Source organism: Geotrypetes seraphini, chromosome 10 (genome assembly GCF_902459505.1).
Source record: "Geotrypetes seraphini chromosome 10, aGeoSer1.1, whole genome shotgun sequence".
Taxonomy (NCBI): Eukaryota; Metazoa; Chordata; class Amphibia; order Gymnophiona; family Dermophiidae; genus Geotrypetes; species Geotrypetes seraphini.
In genome coordinates this window covers 132,074,133-132,092,221 of record NC_047093.1, presented here as the reverse complement: position 1 = coordinate 132,092,221, position 18,089 = coordinate 132,074,133, and the positions used below count along the sequence as shown (strand labels likewise).

The window sequence follows — 18,089 nt, the reverse complement described above, 5'->3', positions numbered from 1 at the left end:
TGCGTGCATGCGTGATTTAATTCGTAATGAAGAACGATTGCCGCGATACGTGCTTAAGTTAAGCGCAGTGACTAACGACTGCCCGCAGTGCCTGCGCGGAAGGATGCAATACATCGGCAGCGATCGTGGAAGCTCGGGCGACGTCGTTGTGTGAAACGAAGTTCGTTGTATGAATCATGACATGAAGTTCATTGTGTGCAGCGTCCGCTGTGCGAGGCGTTCTTTATGCGAGGCACCACTGTATATTCATTGTTTATTTGAATGTGAATGTGGTTATTGTAAATTGCCTGGGTTTTAGGCAGGTAATAAAAGCTTGAAATAAATAAAACAAAGAAACCGTTTGCCATATTATGAAAAACATGCTACTTATTCATCATAGATCTAGAATTAAAGCACAGTACCGTATTTTCACGTGTATAACACGCATACGCGTATAGCGCGCGGGTCCAAAGCATGTCTGTAAAAAAATTTTTTATATAGCACGCACATGCGTATACCGCGCATGCTGCTATAACCTCCTTCTCACTCCCACTTACTCTTCTGGCCTGCGAACCGGCATCCTCCCCCACACTCGCGTCACCCCCCCTCCCCCGCAATCCTACAACCCCTCCAGCACCGCAAAACATCTCTTACCCGATTGGGCACCAGCACCAATGCACAGGACGTGCCAGTGCCAGTGCCCGAAGGTCCTCCCTCGTTGGGCTGGGCTGGGCTGGGCTGTGCGGTGCGAGGGAGATCCTCTTTCTTCCCTGTGCCGGGCTGGACTGGGCTTTGAGCATTTGCGCATGCTCAAAGCCTTCTGGTCTCGCTCTCTCCAAGATTCTGAGAATCTCGGAGAGGGTGAGACCAGAAGGCTTTGAGCATGCGCAAATGCTCAAAGCCCAGTCCAGCACGGCACAGGGAAGAAGGAGGATCTCCCTAGCACCGCACAGCCCAGCCCAACGAGAGAGGATCTTCGGGCACTGGCACTGGCACGTCCTGTGCATTGGTGCCGGTGCCGGTGCCCAATCGGGTAAGAGATGTTTTGCGGTGCTGGGGGGGGATGTAGGATCGCGGGGGAGGGGGGTGACGCGAGTGGGGGGGAGGAGGATGCCGGTTCACAGGGGGGATGCCGGATCGGAATGGAAAAAAAAAAAGTTGTAAAACGCGCTCACACGTATAACGCGCGCGTTATATGCGTGAAAATACGGTAATTACTGAACATCCAAAGGGGCTGAGTCACATAAAACAAAAGACAATTTCACACACTATGTGGCCCCATCCATTTCCCAGCATTCCTCCCCCAACACACACAACTTATAATCTATCCCTTGTGGAAGATATGTGGACACCATGGGCGTGTCCAGCCGTTATTAATAATTAAAACTGGAAAATAAAAGTATGCAGTGATTAATTTTGAAATTATTTGAGGTAAATGAGATAGGTGAATTGTGGAACTGTCTGTAAAAGGTTATTTTAAATTGGTTATTATAGAATCAAACTGGATAACAATATTAAGGTTCTGTAAACTGAAGTTCTCAGAAAGAAAAAAATAGCCCAGATTTAGAAAAGGAAAAAAAAAAACCCCAAACTGATATGCACAAAGTTAAAACAAAGGAAAAGCTTGGTATATGGAAAGATAGAAATAATTTAATTTAATTTAATTCTTAAATACCGCTAATAACCGTGAAGTTTCTAAGTGGTTTACAATACAGAATACATTGAAGATACAATAAAATAAAATTATTAAAGATAGGTACTTGGAAATTCCCTAACTGTCCCGAAGGCTCACAATCTAGCTAAAGTACCTGAGGAATAATTAAGGAATAGCAAACAAATATAATGTAAAAGATAGAAATAGAGATAGAGACGAGAATATTAATATTCTAACAAGAATTCAGTAAGTATATTAAATTAGGAATTAAATAGTAAAGATAGAAATTAAAAAATAAAAACGATACAAATACAAAATAAAAATAAGAATCCATTGTGAGGTACCTGCCTTCTGGTAATGGAAAAGGCAAGATATAGGTTCCCAGAAAAACAGGAAACAGGCCTTTACAGAGAGAACCAAAAAGGAAGTCTGTGGCACATCATTACATTACATTAGAGATTTCTATTCCGCCAATGCCTTGAGTCCATACAGAAGTTATAAGGATAGAAAAAGTGAAATACTGCCACCTACTGGGTTTAACAGGGGGCTTAACATTGGCAAATTTAGGGAAGGAAGTCATGTGATCAACAGTGCCATTGTATTCTAACATATGATAATTATTACATTGTCGTCAGATTATGTATAAAACTTCTTTGCATTGGACTTCTCCCTTGGAGAGAAAAGAAAATTGGATAACGTGCATAACTCTCCCCAGACATGAAAGACATTAATAAACTATGAATTTGATTATTTCACGACTTCCATGTTTGCTTTATTTGAATTTACAGAATGGAATCCCTTGCCCAATCATACTGGGAGAGGAAGCCCATTCTGGTAATTCTTTTGGCCCCTCTGTTCAAGTCTCCCAGCCTGGCTTGAACACCCTATAATGGACATTTAGACAAGCAATTATTTAACACTCAATTATATTTCTCTGGCTGCTGTAACGCCTTTTTATTTTCACTTCAAAATGTTATCACATTCAGAATATTTAAATGGTTTCTCCCAGGAGCAGTGTCTCCAGGTGGGTTAGTTTTGCACACGTCATGACAGTCATGAACCTCACTCTTAAGCCAAGGAAAGTGGAGTATGATCTCAGTCTCTCAAATTTGCTGCTAACGTTTGCTGTAATGCAAAAGACCCCTTCCTTCTGGGGTTGAGAGTGAGACTACCTATTCAGGTGTGCCTAAATTTCATTCCCAAATGAAGGGACATATTTTTGTATCTTTCCGTCCTATCTTCTTGGTCGCAGACTGCATTTTTTGGTACTTAAAGATCGTCTCTCTTTACATAAGATTCACGGAATAATTGTCTGGGACTGACACTTCTAGGATCAATGCTGTTCTGGTGTTTCTCTTTCCCCACTATCAAGCCATGGTAGAGAGTCCCAAGCGGCAAATACACCAAAGCCCAAGGCCCTGTGTCTAGTTTCCTTACATCCAGCTTTTTATTGCTTGGAATAGGAATGTCCCAGGTGATCTTCAATCTCCAGCGAGGTTGTAATCTTTACAAAGTTTCCAGTGGATGAAACATGCACCTTATTTTGCCTTTCTGTATATTAATTTTCTGCAATCAGGCCTTTGCAGCCCGCTAGTGATACTTGGAACTATTTCAAACTATTGATTATTGTGCTATATGTTTCCACGCTTGGGGTGGACCATCTCATTTGTAATCTACTGTCATTGACTGCAATTATCAATTGCTCATCCTTTGGTTAAGGGAGGGCTAATTTAAACCTTTCAAGGGTACAACAGGGTCACCATGTGAAGCTACTCAGCAAGAATTGAGAAGACAAAGTATTCCCTCCCCCTCAGACACACACAATTCACCAATTTTCCTGCTGAAAATGTTAAGTTTTCTTTTCTCTCTAGTGTAGATTCTTTCATCAGTTCTGAGATCATTGTTTTGACTGAGGCTTGTATCAAGTTCAGAAGTTTGTAGCCTAATGGCTAGAGCAGTTGCCTCAGCCCCTTGAGGTTGCGAGTTCAATTCCCACTGCAGCTCCTTGTGACTCTGGGCAAGTCACTTAACACTTAACGCAAATACCACCAGATCCTCCCACAAATTAAAACTATCCTTCCCCTCGCTAAAAGGCATTTCCCACACAGGAAAGCTAGGGACCTCCCTCCACTTCAAAATCACTGAGCTCTGGAACAACCTTACCTCCCCTCTTCGGAACTTGAGCTCTCTCCAAGTTTTCCGCAAACATCTGAAAACCTGGCTTTTCTCAAAAAATGTAAATCTCCCTTCAACTTAGGAATCAAGGAAACTCTTATATCTTGGCATCCCAAGTCCTCTAAATTTTCTTCACACTTCTACCTCTAACCCTCTGTTATAGTTCCTTCCTATTTCTCCTACTGTAAACCGCATCGAGCCCTACGAACGTGGAGATGAGGCGGTATACAAACCTAAGGATTAGATTAGATTCATCGCCCCAGGTACAAAATAAGTACATAAACCACTTGAATTTCAACCACACAGAAAAAGCAGTATATCAAGTCCCATTTCCTTTCTATTTATATGGTCTTTCTTCAGTGTAGATTCTTGGATGAAGTCTTAGGTAAAAATCTTGACTGAAATTTTACCAGATTCAAAACATTTATATAGTTTTTATAGACTTTTTCATGAATTCTGAGATTACCTTTTTGATGCTTTTACCACATTCAGAACACTTATATTGTGTTTCTCAGGGGCAATAAGTTTGTTTTCCACATATCATGAATGAACCCCACTCTTAAGATAGGATGTATAGAGTTTGATCTCAGTCTCTCAAATTTACCATAAACACTTGCCATAGTACTTGCCTTGTGCCAAAGAGAGCTAATTTCTGGAGTTTATGAGATGAAACATATGTATAGGAAACCCATCCAGGTGAGTTGGAAGTTCTTTTTGATCTGGCATGTAGCACCGAACATGATGGAAAATACTTCTGCTATATTTTCTTGGTCTCAGACTGCATCTCTCTCAACATGATTCACCAAGTAATTGCTTGGGACCAACACCTCTATAATCAATGTCAATTTTGCTTTTACCACTATATCTGGATTTCTTGCATCCAGCTTTTTATCACTCGGGGTAGGGATGTCCCAGCTAATCATAACCTCTTCCATTTTCCACGGTTCTCTTAGGATCATAATCCCAATGCTTTTCTGATACACTGATGTTGTAATGCTTACAGAGTTTCCAGTGGATGAGACATCGTCACACCTGTGCCCCTAAAGAGCATAATGGGCAGTCAGGTAGTGACATGTTGCTCCAATTTGGTGTGGTGCCCCTGGAACTAGGGGAGCCTTTCAGGATTTTTACCCCTAGGCAACCGCCTAGAGCTGCTCCTTCAAAGGTCTTTCAAAGAATACGATTTAGTCAGAATGGCCTTAATGCAAAAAAATATATAAACTTTATTTGACCACTGGCCTCAAAATCATAGTCCATCACATATTTCAATGTGAGCATGAAAATATAACCAAAAGAAAAGGTTCTTCAAAACAAACTTTAACTCTATTGCCAGCTCTGGACTTTAGTAGGCAAACTGTATACAGTCCTCTTCACCAGAATCTAAGGCTAGGTATACTTTATGCAAGGAAAAGAATACAATCATATAGTTTAAATGCTTCACTGTTTTACAGCAGCTGAAATAAGCAGCTCCCTATTCCTGAACTGCAGGATGGAAGTTTATGGCAGTGATTAAAGACCAGCACAACTGGGCTGCTGGCACAGGCAACCATGAGGATGAGACAGAACAATTTACACTTCTGTGCAGCAAGTTCTTTAACAAGGCACACAGACAGCTTTGTAGCATTTATGCAGGAGACAGCAAACACTGTTTCTCCACGATGAACTCAATCCAAAACTAAGCTGGTGTTTAACAGAGGAAACATAGCAGTTTTACACTCAGAGATCCCAAATAGGTTTCTGAGAAGCATACAGGCTAAATGCAATTAACAGGTTGCTATGGTAACAGCTAACAGCTGGTGTCCTCACACAGATTTCTGTGCACAGGGCATCAAAGCACCAAACAGGCTGAGTTTCCTGCCCAGCGTTTCACTTAATTTACTCACTGGTTTAAACAGTGAAGGAAACTTTACAGTCCAAAATCACTTTCTCTGGTAGCCCACACAGTCTGCTTACCAGAGAGGGGAAAAAAAAAACCAGCCTTGGAAAACATCCAATAGACTCACGTTTGTTTCAAGCCACTTCCATTTGCTCTGGCCAAATCTCAGCTGCAGCACTATTGTCCTCCACTATCATAGCCTCACCCGGCTCTGAAGACAAGAATCCTGAAGGAAGGTTTCCTTCAGCTCGCTCCTCTCTCATTTACCAGCCAGGGTTGCCTGCCTGGTCTGGGATAAGCTCAGTCCCATTCTGAGCTTCCTGTCTCTCCTCCCGTCCTACACCCTGCTCTCTGCTGAGCCTCGCTTTAAGCTGAGGAAAAAAAACACACCCCCTTGACTTCAGTGGGGGGTAAGGGCTTTCCTTCCTCAGCCTGGGATGTTTCTCTGAGGAGAAACTGTCTTCCTGCTTTCTGCCTTACAGGACCTGGGCAAAAATAGGGCAGAGATTTCTTACTTTGCTTTGGCACTGCCTCAGGTAAGGCAAACCTTTCCTGTTCTGTCTCAGTCTTTTCCTCGCTATTCATAGGGTAGTCAGCTAAATTCATGTCCTGGGCTCTGACCTGGTCTGCCCTTCTGCACCAGGGTTTGCCTACTTTTCTATACTTCCCTGTGATAAACCTTGGAATTGCTGTAGGTTTGTCACAACGTGCCACCTTATTGTGCCTTACTGGATAAAACTTCTCCACCATTAGCACTTCACAGCCAGCCATAAGATGAGTAACTGGTTCTAGCTCTTCCTTAGAGAATCTACAGGTCTGTTGCAGCAATTGTTTCAAAGCTTACTGGAAACCATCTTGTCCATAATCTGTTGTCCTAGGCTGCAACTATCAGTCACTCAACCTTTGCTTTCAGTTGACCTCTCCTTATCCATTCGTGTGTAATGTTGATCCATGAATGACTCTTGAAGCAACAATTTATTTCTATTCCGCCCTATTCTCATAATAGATTCTAGGTAGATAACAGTTAAAAACAATATATCAAACAAATTATTCACTTACAATCCTTTAAAAATAAAAAGGTTTTAACACCTTTCTAAAAATATAATAAGACATTTAACACCTTTCTAAAAAGATAATAAGACAATAAGATCTTTCCAAGCTTTGTTTTGATAAAGTCAAAAGCTTTCCCTCTGTACTTATGCAGTTGCCACTTTAGTTTTCCAACCCTGCTGATCCAACTCCTTAAAGAATTTTTTTCTCTTCCTTTGCAAATTCTGTTGCGTCCTCCCCTTTTGGTACCAATGGATGTTCACTCATTGGAATGCTTGTCCAAGTTTATTAATGGAACTAGACTATAGAAGATTTTTTCCATATTTCAACCCCTTTTCTGCTCAATAGACATAATGCATTTCAGTGATTTAAGAATTTACAGTCTTGGCACTGATTCTTACATATGACCTTATGGGCATAGAGGATTTTTCTCACCTGCACATTTAGTTTTTCAAGGCCTTTAAGAGACCAGTGTACAATAGCAAAACCATATGAGTGCATTATCAGTTTTAGTCTCCTATAATATTCTTTGAGGTTTTTTTTATCTGTCAGTGATTCCTACTTGATAATTGTTTCTTCCTCCACTCCTATTTAAGTTCCTTTATCTCACAGTCATCAGGCAGAGCAATGTTTTCAGTTTTGCTTAAACTTTCCCCTAACTAAAGTTACTTTAGCACATTCATTCACATTTATCTCCAGGGTGGATTCTTTCATGCTATTTTTAGATCAGATTTGCTGTGAAAACATTTACCACATTCAGAACATTTATATGTTGTTTTTTTTACCCATTTTGGATTCTTTCGTGTCTTTTAAAAATACTATTTTGATTAAAGCTTTTACACATTTTGAACATTTATATGGATCTTTTTTCCCCCCAGTGTGTTTAAGAATTCCGGAGTTGACCTTTTTGATTGAAACTTTTACCACATTCTACTACTATCCATTTAATAGTAACCAACCCTTGGATACTCTGTAGGCCAGTCCTCGCATTGAGAACATATAAATGGTATTTCACTAGTATGGATTATTTCATGAATTCTGAGATCATACAAATATTGTGAATGTGGTAAAAATTTTAGATACAAGTTTTGTTTAGATTTTCTCCAGTGTGGATCAGTTCATGGCTTCTGAGTTGATCTTCTTAACTCAAACTTTTACCTCTTTAGAACATTTATGTGGTTTCCCTCCACTCTAAATTCTTTCATGAGCTCTGAGATTACTTTTTTGTTTGATGCTGTTAACACAATCAGAATGTTTCTTTGGTTTTTTTCTAGTGTGAATTCTTTCATGAGTCATGAGGTGACTTTTTTGTATGAAGCTTTTACCACATTCAGAGCATTTATATGGTTTTTCTCCAGTGTGAATTCTTTCATGAGTCATGAGGTTACCTTTTTGTATGAAGCTTTTACCACATTCAGAGCATTTATACGGTTTTTCTCCAGTGTGAATTCTTTCATGAGTCATGAGGTTGCCTTGTTGCATGAAGCTTTTACCACATTCAAAGCATTTATAAGGTTTCTCTCCAGTATGGAGTCTTCTATGATTTGTGAGGCTACTTTTGTGATTGAAGCTTTTATCACATTCAGAACATTTATATGATTTCTCTCCAGTAAGGAGTCTATTGTGGTTTCTGAGGCTAGTTCTGCGATTGAAGCTATTACCACATTGAGAATATTGATATGGTTTTTTTTTCAGTATGGAGTCTTTCATGACATCTGAGATGATGTTTCTGAATGAAGCTTTTGCCACACTCAGAACATTTATATGGTTTTTCTCCAGTGTGCATTCTTTCATGAGTTCTGAGGTTACCTTTTAGTTTGAAGCTTTTCCCACATTCAAAACATTTATATGGTTTTCCTCTAGTGTGGAATCTTTCATGAGTTCTGAGGTTACCTTTTTGTTTGAAGCTTTTACCACATTCAAAACATTTATATGGTTTTCCTCTAGTGTGGAATCTTTCATGAAATCTGAGATATTTTCGATTGAAGCTTTTTTCACATACTGAGCATTTAAATAACTTTTCTCTCTTGAGATTTATTTGTTGCTCTTTTTTTTTCCTAATACTGATTAATCCATGTCCTCTCAGATCAAATACCTGGCTGAAGTTTGTATCATGCACAGAACATTCTGATGTCTTGCTTTCTTTGGAAACCTTTTGATGAGTTACAAGTTGTGATTTATATACAAATGATTTTTTACACTTCATACACTGAAACGGCTTGTCTCGTCTGTGAAATGTGTTTTGTCCTGTCAGGGTTGACTTCCCAGTGAACATTTCCTCAAATGTTCTCTGAAAAAGCCTCTTGCTTCTTCTGACTCTCTGATTTTGTATGAGATTTGTGCAATTGGTTGACTTTCTTGTTTGTTCAGTACATACACACAAGCTCTCTCCTTTTGAGGTATGTTCTTTTATACTAGGTGATCTTAAACTAATACTACCCCCTGCACTATCAGGTGAATGATCCCTGCTGTCTCTGAAAGAGTCTTTGCGTTTCCATTCCTTCTGCTGCTGCCCATCACATACACTCATTCTCATATTCTCAAATCCATCGTCTGTGGATAAAAATAAAAAGTATATACATAAATTATACAACAATTGAGTAAGAAGACATTTGTTCTATATATACTTGTAAGCAAATATCCCCAAAGAAATCTTTAAAGTCATTTGCTTAGACAGGTGAGCTCTGGCAAATGAAGAGACATAAACAGACCTTCTGTTATATCATAGTAACATAGTAAATGACGGCAGATAAAGTCCTGAACGATCCATCCAGTCTGCCCATTAGTTATATCCATTAAAAATACATGATTAAATTAACTTGTCTCTTCTTTGATATTTCTGGGTCACAGACTGTATAGTCCACCTGGTATTGTCCTAGGTTCCAAATGGTGAAGTTGCCATCCAAGCTCACTCCAGCCTATCCAACCATCCTGTTTGGAGTTCCCATCGATGCCCTCCCCAGCCCAATCCTACACCAAATCATCACATATGGGACACAGACCGTGCAAGTCTGTCCAGTACTGGCTTTAGCTCTTTAATTTACATTCTTCACTTTCTAATTAGAGATCCTCTATGTTTATCTTTTTTTGAATTCCATCACCATTTTCCTCTCCACCACTTCCCTCCACCATTGCCCTATTCCAGGCATCTACAACCCTCTCTGTGAAAAAGAATTTCCTAACATTGCTCCCGAGTCTTCCTCCCCGCAACCTCAAATTATATCCTCTAGTTTTACCATTTTCTCTTCTCTGGAAAAGATTTGGTTCTATATTAATACTTTTCAAGTATTTAAACGTCTGTATCATATCTCCCCTATCCCTCCTCTCCTCCAGAGTATACATATAATGGTCTTCTCATTTCTTTTGGTTCAAACCTCTTACCATTTTCGTCACCTTCCTCTGGACCACTTCAAGTCTTTTTATATCCTTCACCAGATAAGGCCTCCAAAACTGAACACAATACTCCAAGTGCGGCCTCACCAACCATCTGTACAGGGGCATCAACACCTCCCTTCTATTGATGGTTATTCCTCTTTCTATACAGCCTAGCATCCTTCTGCCTTATCACACTGTTTAGATGCCTTTAGATCCTCAGACATGATCACCCCAAGGTCTTTCTCTTCGTCAGTGCTTATCAGCCTATCACCTCCCAGCAAATACGGTTCCCTCGGATTTCTACCCATCAAATGCATCACTCTGCAGTCTGCACTTCTTTGCACTGAATTTTGGTTGCCAAATGTTAGACCATTCTTCTAACTTTTGCAGATCTTTTTTCATGTTTTCCACTCCCTCCGGGTTGTCTACTTTGTTACAAATCTTGGCATCATCTGCAAAAAGGCTAACCTTACTTTCTAACCCTTCAGCAATGTCGCTCACAAACATAGTAAACAGAATCGGTCCCAGCACTGATCCCTGAGGCACTCCACTAGTCACCTTTCCCTCCTTCGAGTGAATTCCATTAACCACCACCCTCTGGCATCTGTCCGTCAACCAGCTTCTAATCCAGTTCATGACTTTTGGGCTCTAACTTCAGCCCATGGAGCTGAAGTTAAAAGCATCCTATTAGGATCCGTGTCAAAGGCTTTGCTGAAATCTAAGTAAATTGCATTTAGCGCACATCCTTGATCCAATTCTCTGGTCACCCAGTCAATTCAATCAGATTCATTTGGCACAATTTACCTTTAGGAAATCCATGTTGCCTTGGATCTTGTAATCCATTAGATTCTAAGAATTTCACTATCTTTTCCAATAACCGAAGTAAGGCTTACTGGTCTATAATTTCCCACTTCATCTCTGCAACCACTTTTGTGAAGAGGGACCACATCCGCTCTTCTCCAGTCCTGTGGAACCTCTCCCATCTCTAAAACTCTATTGAACAAATCTTTTAAGAGAACATAAGAATTGCCACTGCTGGGTCAGACCAGTGGTCCATCATGCCCAGCAGTCCGCTCACGCGGCAGCCCTCTGGTCAAAGACCAGCACCCTAACTGAGACTAGCCCTACCAGCGCACGTTCTTGTTCAGCAGGAACTTGTCTAACTTTGTCTTTAATCCCTAGAGGGTGTTTTCCCCTATAACAGCCTCCGGAAGAGCGTTCCAGCTTTCTACCACTCTCTGGGTGAAGAAGAACTTCCTTACGTTTGTACCGAATCTATCCCCTTTTAACTTTAGAGAGTGTCCTCTCATTCTCTCCACCTTGGAGAGGGTGAACAATCTGTCTTTATCTACTTTGTCTTGAATCCCTGGAGGGTGTTTTCCCCTATAACAGCCTCTGGAAGAGCGTTCCAGCTCTCTACCACTCTCTGGGTAAAGAAGAACTTCCCTACGTTTGTACAGAATCTATCCCCTTTCAACTTTAGAGAGTGCCCTCTTGTTCTCCCTACCTTGGAGAGGGTGAACAACCTGTCCTTATCTACTAAGTCTATCCCTTTCAGTACCTTGAATGTTTCGATCATGTCCCCTCTCAATCTCCTCTGTTCGAGGGAGAAGAGGCCCAGTTTCTCTAATCTTTCACTATACGGTAGCTCCTCCAACCCCTTAACCATCTTAGTCACTCTTCTCTGGACCCTTTTGAGTAATACCGTGACCCACCAGAACCTCTCGGAGTTCCCTCAATATCCTGGGATGGATCCCTTCCGGTCCCGTAGCTTTGTTCACCTTCAATTTTTCAAGTTGTTCTGTACAACAGGAGTTCAATCTGTACCTGTGAACCAGGTCTTGTAGAAAGCCACATACTTTGTTTTCTGCTCCTCCTAATTAGTTGAGGAATAAAGAGCCCCTACAGTTTTTCTTTTCGCATGCGAACTGTGGAGAAGTATTTCTGTTCTACTTATTTATGTAAGTTCATCTTTTTCGGTGGCTTTGGTACCTTGAGTACCCTCATTCAGGGGTTCTCTGCCTGGAAAAGGAAGCAGATCCATGGAGCCGGACTGCGGTTGCACAGGGGAAGCTTCAAGTAGATCTGTGGATCCAGCCCATGTGCCACCTTAGCTTGCCTCTGACCTTGTCAAAGGCTTGAGCACAGACTGCAGCCTGAGTAAGAGCCCTCAGGGCAGAGGCTGCATTATCCCACCCTCCTGTCGAGGTTCCGAGGGAGCAGAGGTTTTGGTTGGGGTCCATCTAACTAGCAGCCTGAAGATCCTGATGATTGGACTGTTTGAAAAAATTTTGAGGCAAATATTCCAGGCCGTTCAGAGACTGAGTATAGCCCAATTATTTCCTAAGGGAAATACGAGAAGGGGGGGGGATCTTCAAACCTTTAAAATCTTTCCTTTTGGCAGTCTGTGGGGATAGGAGAGTCAGGTTTCAAACCTCCAAAATCACTTTTTCAGCAGTTTTTATTTTTTTCACATCATTTCCACAGGCTGTTTTTGGTGCATATTTCTGTGGTGGCCATCTTGGATTTTTATTAATCTTTTTTTCAGCTTCTTTTTTCTGCCTCATAACCCATTGATTTTGTTTAAATCCTCCTCCACATCAGAACTGTTGAAATTGTGTGTTGGTTGTGCCGGATAACTGGTGGAAGAGCAGCCATGTTCCTCTGGACCAGGCAGTGAGAATAAGGTATTTTAATCATGGCCCCTGCTTTTTGGGATTCTGCCAAGTTCTGTGTGACTTGGACTAACCACTATTGGAAACAGGAAATTGGGCTAGATGGACCATTGGTCTGATCCAGAATGGTTATTCTTTTTATTTTTTTACATATATTTATTTTTTATAGGATTTGCAATATATCGCAAGCAATACACTTGTTACAGAAATACAGAAAGTAAAATAGTCAAAGTACAACATTTGAAACAGTGGGATTCAGAGTATTATCTTTCTTAGGCCACAATGAAAGAACAGGGGAAGGGAAGAAGGAGAGATTCACTAAATTCCATGGAGAGAAATATATCAAGAAAATTAATGATTAGGAAAGCTGACTACGGTTAACAACCCCACACAATTATTTAGTCCAGCCGATCATCTGAATTATAAGTCTCCAGAGATATTTTTAAGGTCTAGAAAGGCTCTCAGTTGTGCTGGTAGAAAAAAAAAAAGTGTACTTAATCCCCCAGGGAGCAGATCAAACATTTACAGGGATATGCTAAAAGATAAGAAGCCCCCAATCTTTTTTGGTTCTTAATGCGTGGAAAGGAATTCTTTTCTTTGGTCTTGTGTTATCTTAGATACATCCGGATAAATCCTAATTCTTTGTCCAGAGAAACCTTGGTGTGTATTTCGAAAAGTAGAGTTTCTTTACTAACAGCCTCTTTTACAAAGCCTCGCTAACGGCCCTGAAGCCCATAGAGATTTGAAGGGCTTAGGGGGCTGCTGCCGCGCGGCTCTGTAAAAGAGGCCGTAAGTTTAAGTCTTGTAAAAATACAAAGGAGACTAGGAGCGTCCCCCTTTCCTTAACATTGGAAAGGGATTCCTCCAAAATTGCAGCTAGATCTTTCTCAGTTACCAAATTTCCTTCTTCAGCGGCCTTAGTCGTAGTACTTGAAATATAATATATCTTATTAAGAGGAGGAATAGCTCGTTGAGGAATTTTGAGAATCTCCATTAGATATTTTTTTAAGTAGTCAAGAGGATTTAAGGTTGGTGATTTAGGAAAATTTAGTATTCCTAAATTAAGCCTCCTATTAAAATTTTCAAATTGTTCCAATTTGCAATGAACGTGAGCTTTTAACTTTAACCAAAGTTGCTGTTATTTCCTTTAAATCTTTTACTTCAGTTTTAACACAAGATATTTGTTCAGCAGAATCATGTTTAATTTGTTCAATAGTTTTAGACAAATTGTCCACCTTCCCTGAGAGATTGAGTACCTCTTGAGTTGATTTCGTCAGCGTACTGTCGAGCCTTTGCAAGGCCTGTCAATTGGTCTCTAATGTCACCACGGGGGGGAGGGTGTCGAAAGCAGCGATGAACTCACCGAAACTCCCAAAGTTGGCTGCTTGACTGTCTTTCCAAAGGGCACTCTTCCCTCCAGGCTCAGACCCATGTCTGCGTCTTCCACCCTTAGTGTCACTGCTGGGGCAGCCCGTACTGACGTCAGACACGATTGCGCACTGGATACCAGAGAGGGGGGATACTTCATGTCCTAGGAAGCTGGACGCTCCATCGTCCAAACCTTCAGCAGGGCCCTCTTCTCCCGGCAATGGGGGTTGTAAGTTGTCTCAGAAACCTCTCCAGGGTGTGTTGCTGCACCGGCGTGGAAGTTCTGAGCTGAGAGAGAGCTGTTCTCAGAACTCCCTTCCTTTTAGTATGAGGCATTGAAGGAGAAGAAACCGTGAACAAATCACGATATAGAAAAACAACAGAGGAATAAGCTAGCTCCGCGGCAGAGGTAAGAAAAACCAGCACTAACGTGCAGCCATCTTGGATCATCCTAAGTTTCCCAGAATGGTTATTCTTATATTTTTAAGCTCTAACCTTTGTCATATGGATAATGTTTGTTCTGTTTCCCTTATTTCTACTTTTCTCCTTAAATTATTTGATTTGCCTTCCTTTCTTTCCCTCACCATTTTCCCGTATCTGTCTGGCTGTTCCCTTAATTTTCTTTCCACACCTATTGTCTCTTATCCTTTATCAGATTTTTGTAATCTTTCTTGTCTCTCTCACTATTTCTGGCCTCTGTGCTGCTTCAAAATGCCAAATCTTCCTCCCACCTATCCAGCAGCTTGTGAGTTTTGTGTTGCCAGTTAAAAAGAGGCAGGTAGAATGGCCTTACTGTCAGCTGAAGGATAAGTTGATGCTATTCATCTATCTCAGGGGTGTCCAACCTTTTGACTTCCCTGGGCCGCATTGGCTGAAAAAAAATGTTTCTGGGGCCGCACAAACGTTGCAGCAAGACAGAGGAGAAAGACGGTAAACACTGCATCGCCCTTGACCGGGGCCGCACAAAATTCTTCATGGGGCCGCAGGGTGGACACCCCTGATCTATCTTGTTTTATGTCCTCAACAACACAGCGCAGAGTCTTTTTCAATTTTAATTCTAATGAAGGTTTTTTGCCGATGAGGTGATCGCTCAACCACCTGAAACTACACCGCTCTTTTAGTGGAGGTGGGGAGGGCCCTTGTCTGAGGCTTTTTCCTTCAATTTGGATGTATTGCAGAGCCTGTGCTGTTTTGCTATTATTGAACTTGACTTTATGCATCAATCAGAGTGAAAGTGTTATTGTACATTACATTGTTTTTTTTCATTATAACTTATCTATTTAGAAGCTGGAGAAAAGACAGCCCCACTGGAATCAACAGGGATCTCTCAGAGAGAGAAAGAGATAATGGTTACTGCGTATTGGTAGACTAGATGGGCCATTTGGCCTTTATCTGCCATTATATTTCTAGATAGCCAAACCACTACTACTATTTAACATTTCTATAGCACTGATATGCCTATGTAGCACTGTGCAACAACATATTTAAGAGATGGTCCCTGCTCAGTAGAGCTTACTATCTAAATTAACAGGTAAAAGGATAAATAGGGGCTTAAAGAGTTTCTTAGGGTGCGTAAGGGTGAGGGGGGTTATGAGTTAAACGCATTCTTGAAGAGATGGGCTTTTACTCTGGATCTGAATAGTACTATCTCAGGCAGTTTGTTCCAGGCATATAGTGCAGCAAGAAAGAAAGGGCAGAGTCTGGCGTTAGCAGCAGAAGAGAAGGGCTGCTCTCTTCTTCTTTTGTTTTTGCTCTAAAGCACCAGGAAGAGAGGAGAAAGAGGTTAAGCTTGAGGGAAGAGGGCACCACAAGAAAGGACAAAAAGTACATAAGAATTGCCATACTGGGACAGACTGAAAGTCCATCAAGCCCAGTATCCAATAGTGGCCAACCGAGGTTTCAAGTACCTAGCTGGATCCCAAATAGCTCTAGGCGCCTGGGCCAATCAGGCCTTAGACTTAGTGGGGATGGGCGGACCCGCTATGCCTAAGGCCTGATTGGTCCAGGCTTCTAGAGCCTGGGCCAATCAGGCCTTAGGCTTCGGAGGGATGGGCCGGGAAGGAGCGGGCCCGCCTCATTTCGAAGAGGTGAGCCTGCTGGCTGGACGGGCAAGACCCGTCTAGCCAACAAGAAAAGGTTAGTTTGGTGGGGGGGAGGTTTGGGGGCTGTTAGTGCGGGGGGGGGGGTGCGGAGGGGGTGCGTCTTCTGGTAGGAGGGATTGGTAGTGTCGGGGGGGGGGGGGGGGCGGCAGGAGGGTTTGGGCACCCTCCTGCCAGTGATCGGTAGTGTTGGGGGGGGGGGGGGGCGGTCGGTAGTGTCAGGGGGGCATCTTCTGGCAGGAGGATATGGGCACTCTCCTGTCGGCAATCAGACAGGCAGCTGCGACCCGCTATACTTATAGCGGCAGAGAGATCCCTTGCTGCGATAAGTGTAGCGGGCCGTGTCTAATCTAACCCGATTCTCTAACCAGCATCTGTACCATGGACACCGGTTACAGAATCGGGGTTTAGTGTAGGCCCGATTCTGAACAGGACACCTCTCCCGGGGCCTAAGTGTCTTGCCCAGGGTCACAAGGAGCAGCGTGGGTTTGAACACACAACCTCAGGATGCGGAGGCTGTAACTTTAACCACTGCGTCACACTCTCCCCATCTGGACTAACTGACTAACTAACTGATTTCACCGCATTCTACGGCAACGAGTTCCAGAGTTTAATTACACATTATGTGAAGAAATATTCTCTCCGGTTTGTTTTAAACCTACTATTTAGTAGCTTTATCACATGTTCCCCAGACCTAGTATTTTTGGAAAGAGCAAATGAGTGTTTCACATCTACCTTTTCCACTCCACTCATTATTTTATAGACCTCTATCATATCGCCATCTCTTCTCCAAGCTGAAGAGCTTTAGCCACCCGGGGGGGGAAGGAGGAGGGAAACAGTACCATGGAGCTAGCTTTCCACAGCCCTGAAGCTATGTGGCAATGCAAAACTGCTGTACAGCACTTTGAAAGAAAAGCTGCACTGGTACGCATATGCTTACAGTAGACCTAGTAGCTTAAAACCCCCCCAATTCTTAATACTAAGAAATAAAAATATAACTGAAAAATCACTAGTAATTAAACACTCATCTATATGAAAATTTAAAATAGTCCACAACACCTAGCAAAGATTTGATTATGAAGGAATTCTTGGCTCACCACTCTTGGTATCGGTATCTTCCTCTCCTCCCGCCAACTGGTCACCAACATGAACTTCTTCCACTTTCAGGTTCTCTACTGTGTGGTCAGAAGTGACATTTTGGCTGCCTTTAGGAAGAATAGATGAAGAATTGTAGGATTTAAAGGAAAGCTTGGGACCTAAAAAAGCAACACTTAGCTAAAAACTCAGATGACGGAAATTTTATGATCTAAGAAAACGGTATCTTAGTGGAATGAGTTAAGGATCCTCGATAGTTGCTAAACTATCTACTTTAGTAGCTTCGGTTGCTCTTCTACCTGATAAATTTTGGATAATGAAGTTGTTCTTCCAAAATAGACATAAAGGGCTGGATTCTGTATATGACGCTCGGTCTCAGAAGCCAACGGGCGTCCTATATAGAATCGGGCCTAAGGCTGCCTAAAATAAACCCGATTCTGTAACCGATGTCCATGTTACCGACGCCGGTTAGAGAATCGGATTATTGTAGATGCAGCCACTAAGCTTATCGCGGCAAGGGATCTCCCTGCCACGATAAGTTTAGCGGTCGCCAGTCCCCCCCCCCCCCGAAACGAACGTGGCAGGAGGGATGCCCAATCCCTCCTGCTCGGACCCTCCCCCCAAATGAATGCAGCAGGAGGGATGCCCACCTACTGCCTGGAACACCCCTCCCCCCAATGATCACCAGGCTCGCAGGGTGGGGAAGGGTAGGAGAGATTCGGGGAAGGGCAGGAGAAAACTGG

General features: G+C 42.1%; 2 protein-coding genes and 1 pseudogene across 4 annotated transcripts in view; 1 reads left to right on the top strand and 2 right to left on the bottom strand.

Annotated features, from left to right (window-relative positions):
• Positions 1 to 18,089, top strand: part of LOC117367671 — a 154,901-nt pseudogene that overhangs the window by 103,419 nt on the left and 33,393 nt on the right.
• Positions 1 to 18,089, bottom strand: part of LOC117367632 (zinc finger protein 271-like) — a 204,055-nt gene that overhangs the window by 169,751 nt on the left and 16,215 nt on the right. Inside the window, exon 7 of one of the 3 annotated variants that reach the window (XM_033960391.1) lies at positions 17,349 to 17,456. The exons of the other annotated variants lie outside the window; for them this stretch is intronic. Within the exon in view, the coding sequence (XP_033816282.1) occupies positions 17,349 to 17,456 (108 nt within the window). The remainder of the gene's footprint in view (positions 1 to 17,348; positions 17,457 to 18,089) is intronic. 3 annotated transcript variants of the gene reach the window in all.
• LOC117367662 (gastrula zinc finger protein XlCGF7.1-like) lies at positions 4,029 to 8,658 on the bottom strand. The gene has a single exon (XM_033960446.1). It carries the CDS (start codon positions 8,526 to 8,528, stop codon positions 7,926 to 7,928), a length of 603 nt encoding a protein of 200 aa, XP_033816337.1. The 5' UTR covers positions 8,529 to 8,658; the 3' UTR covers positions 4,029 to 7,925.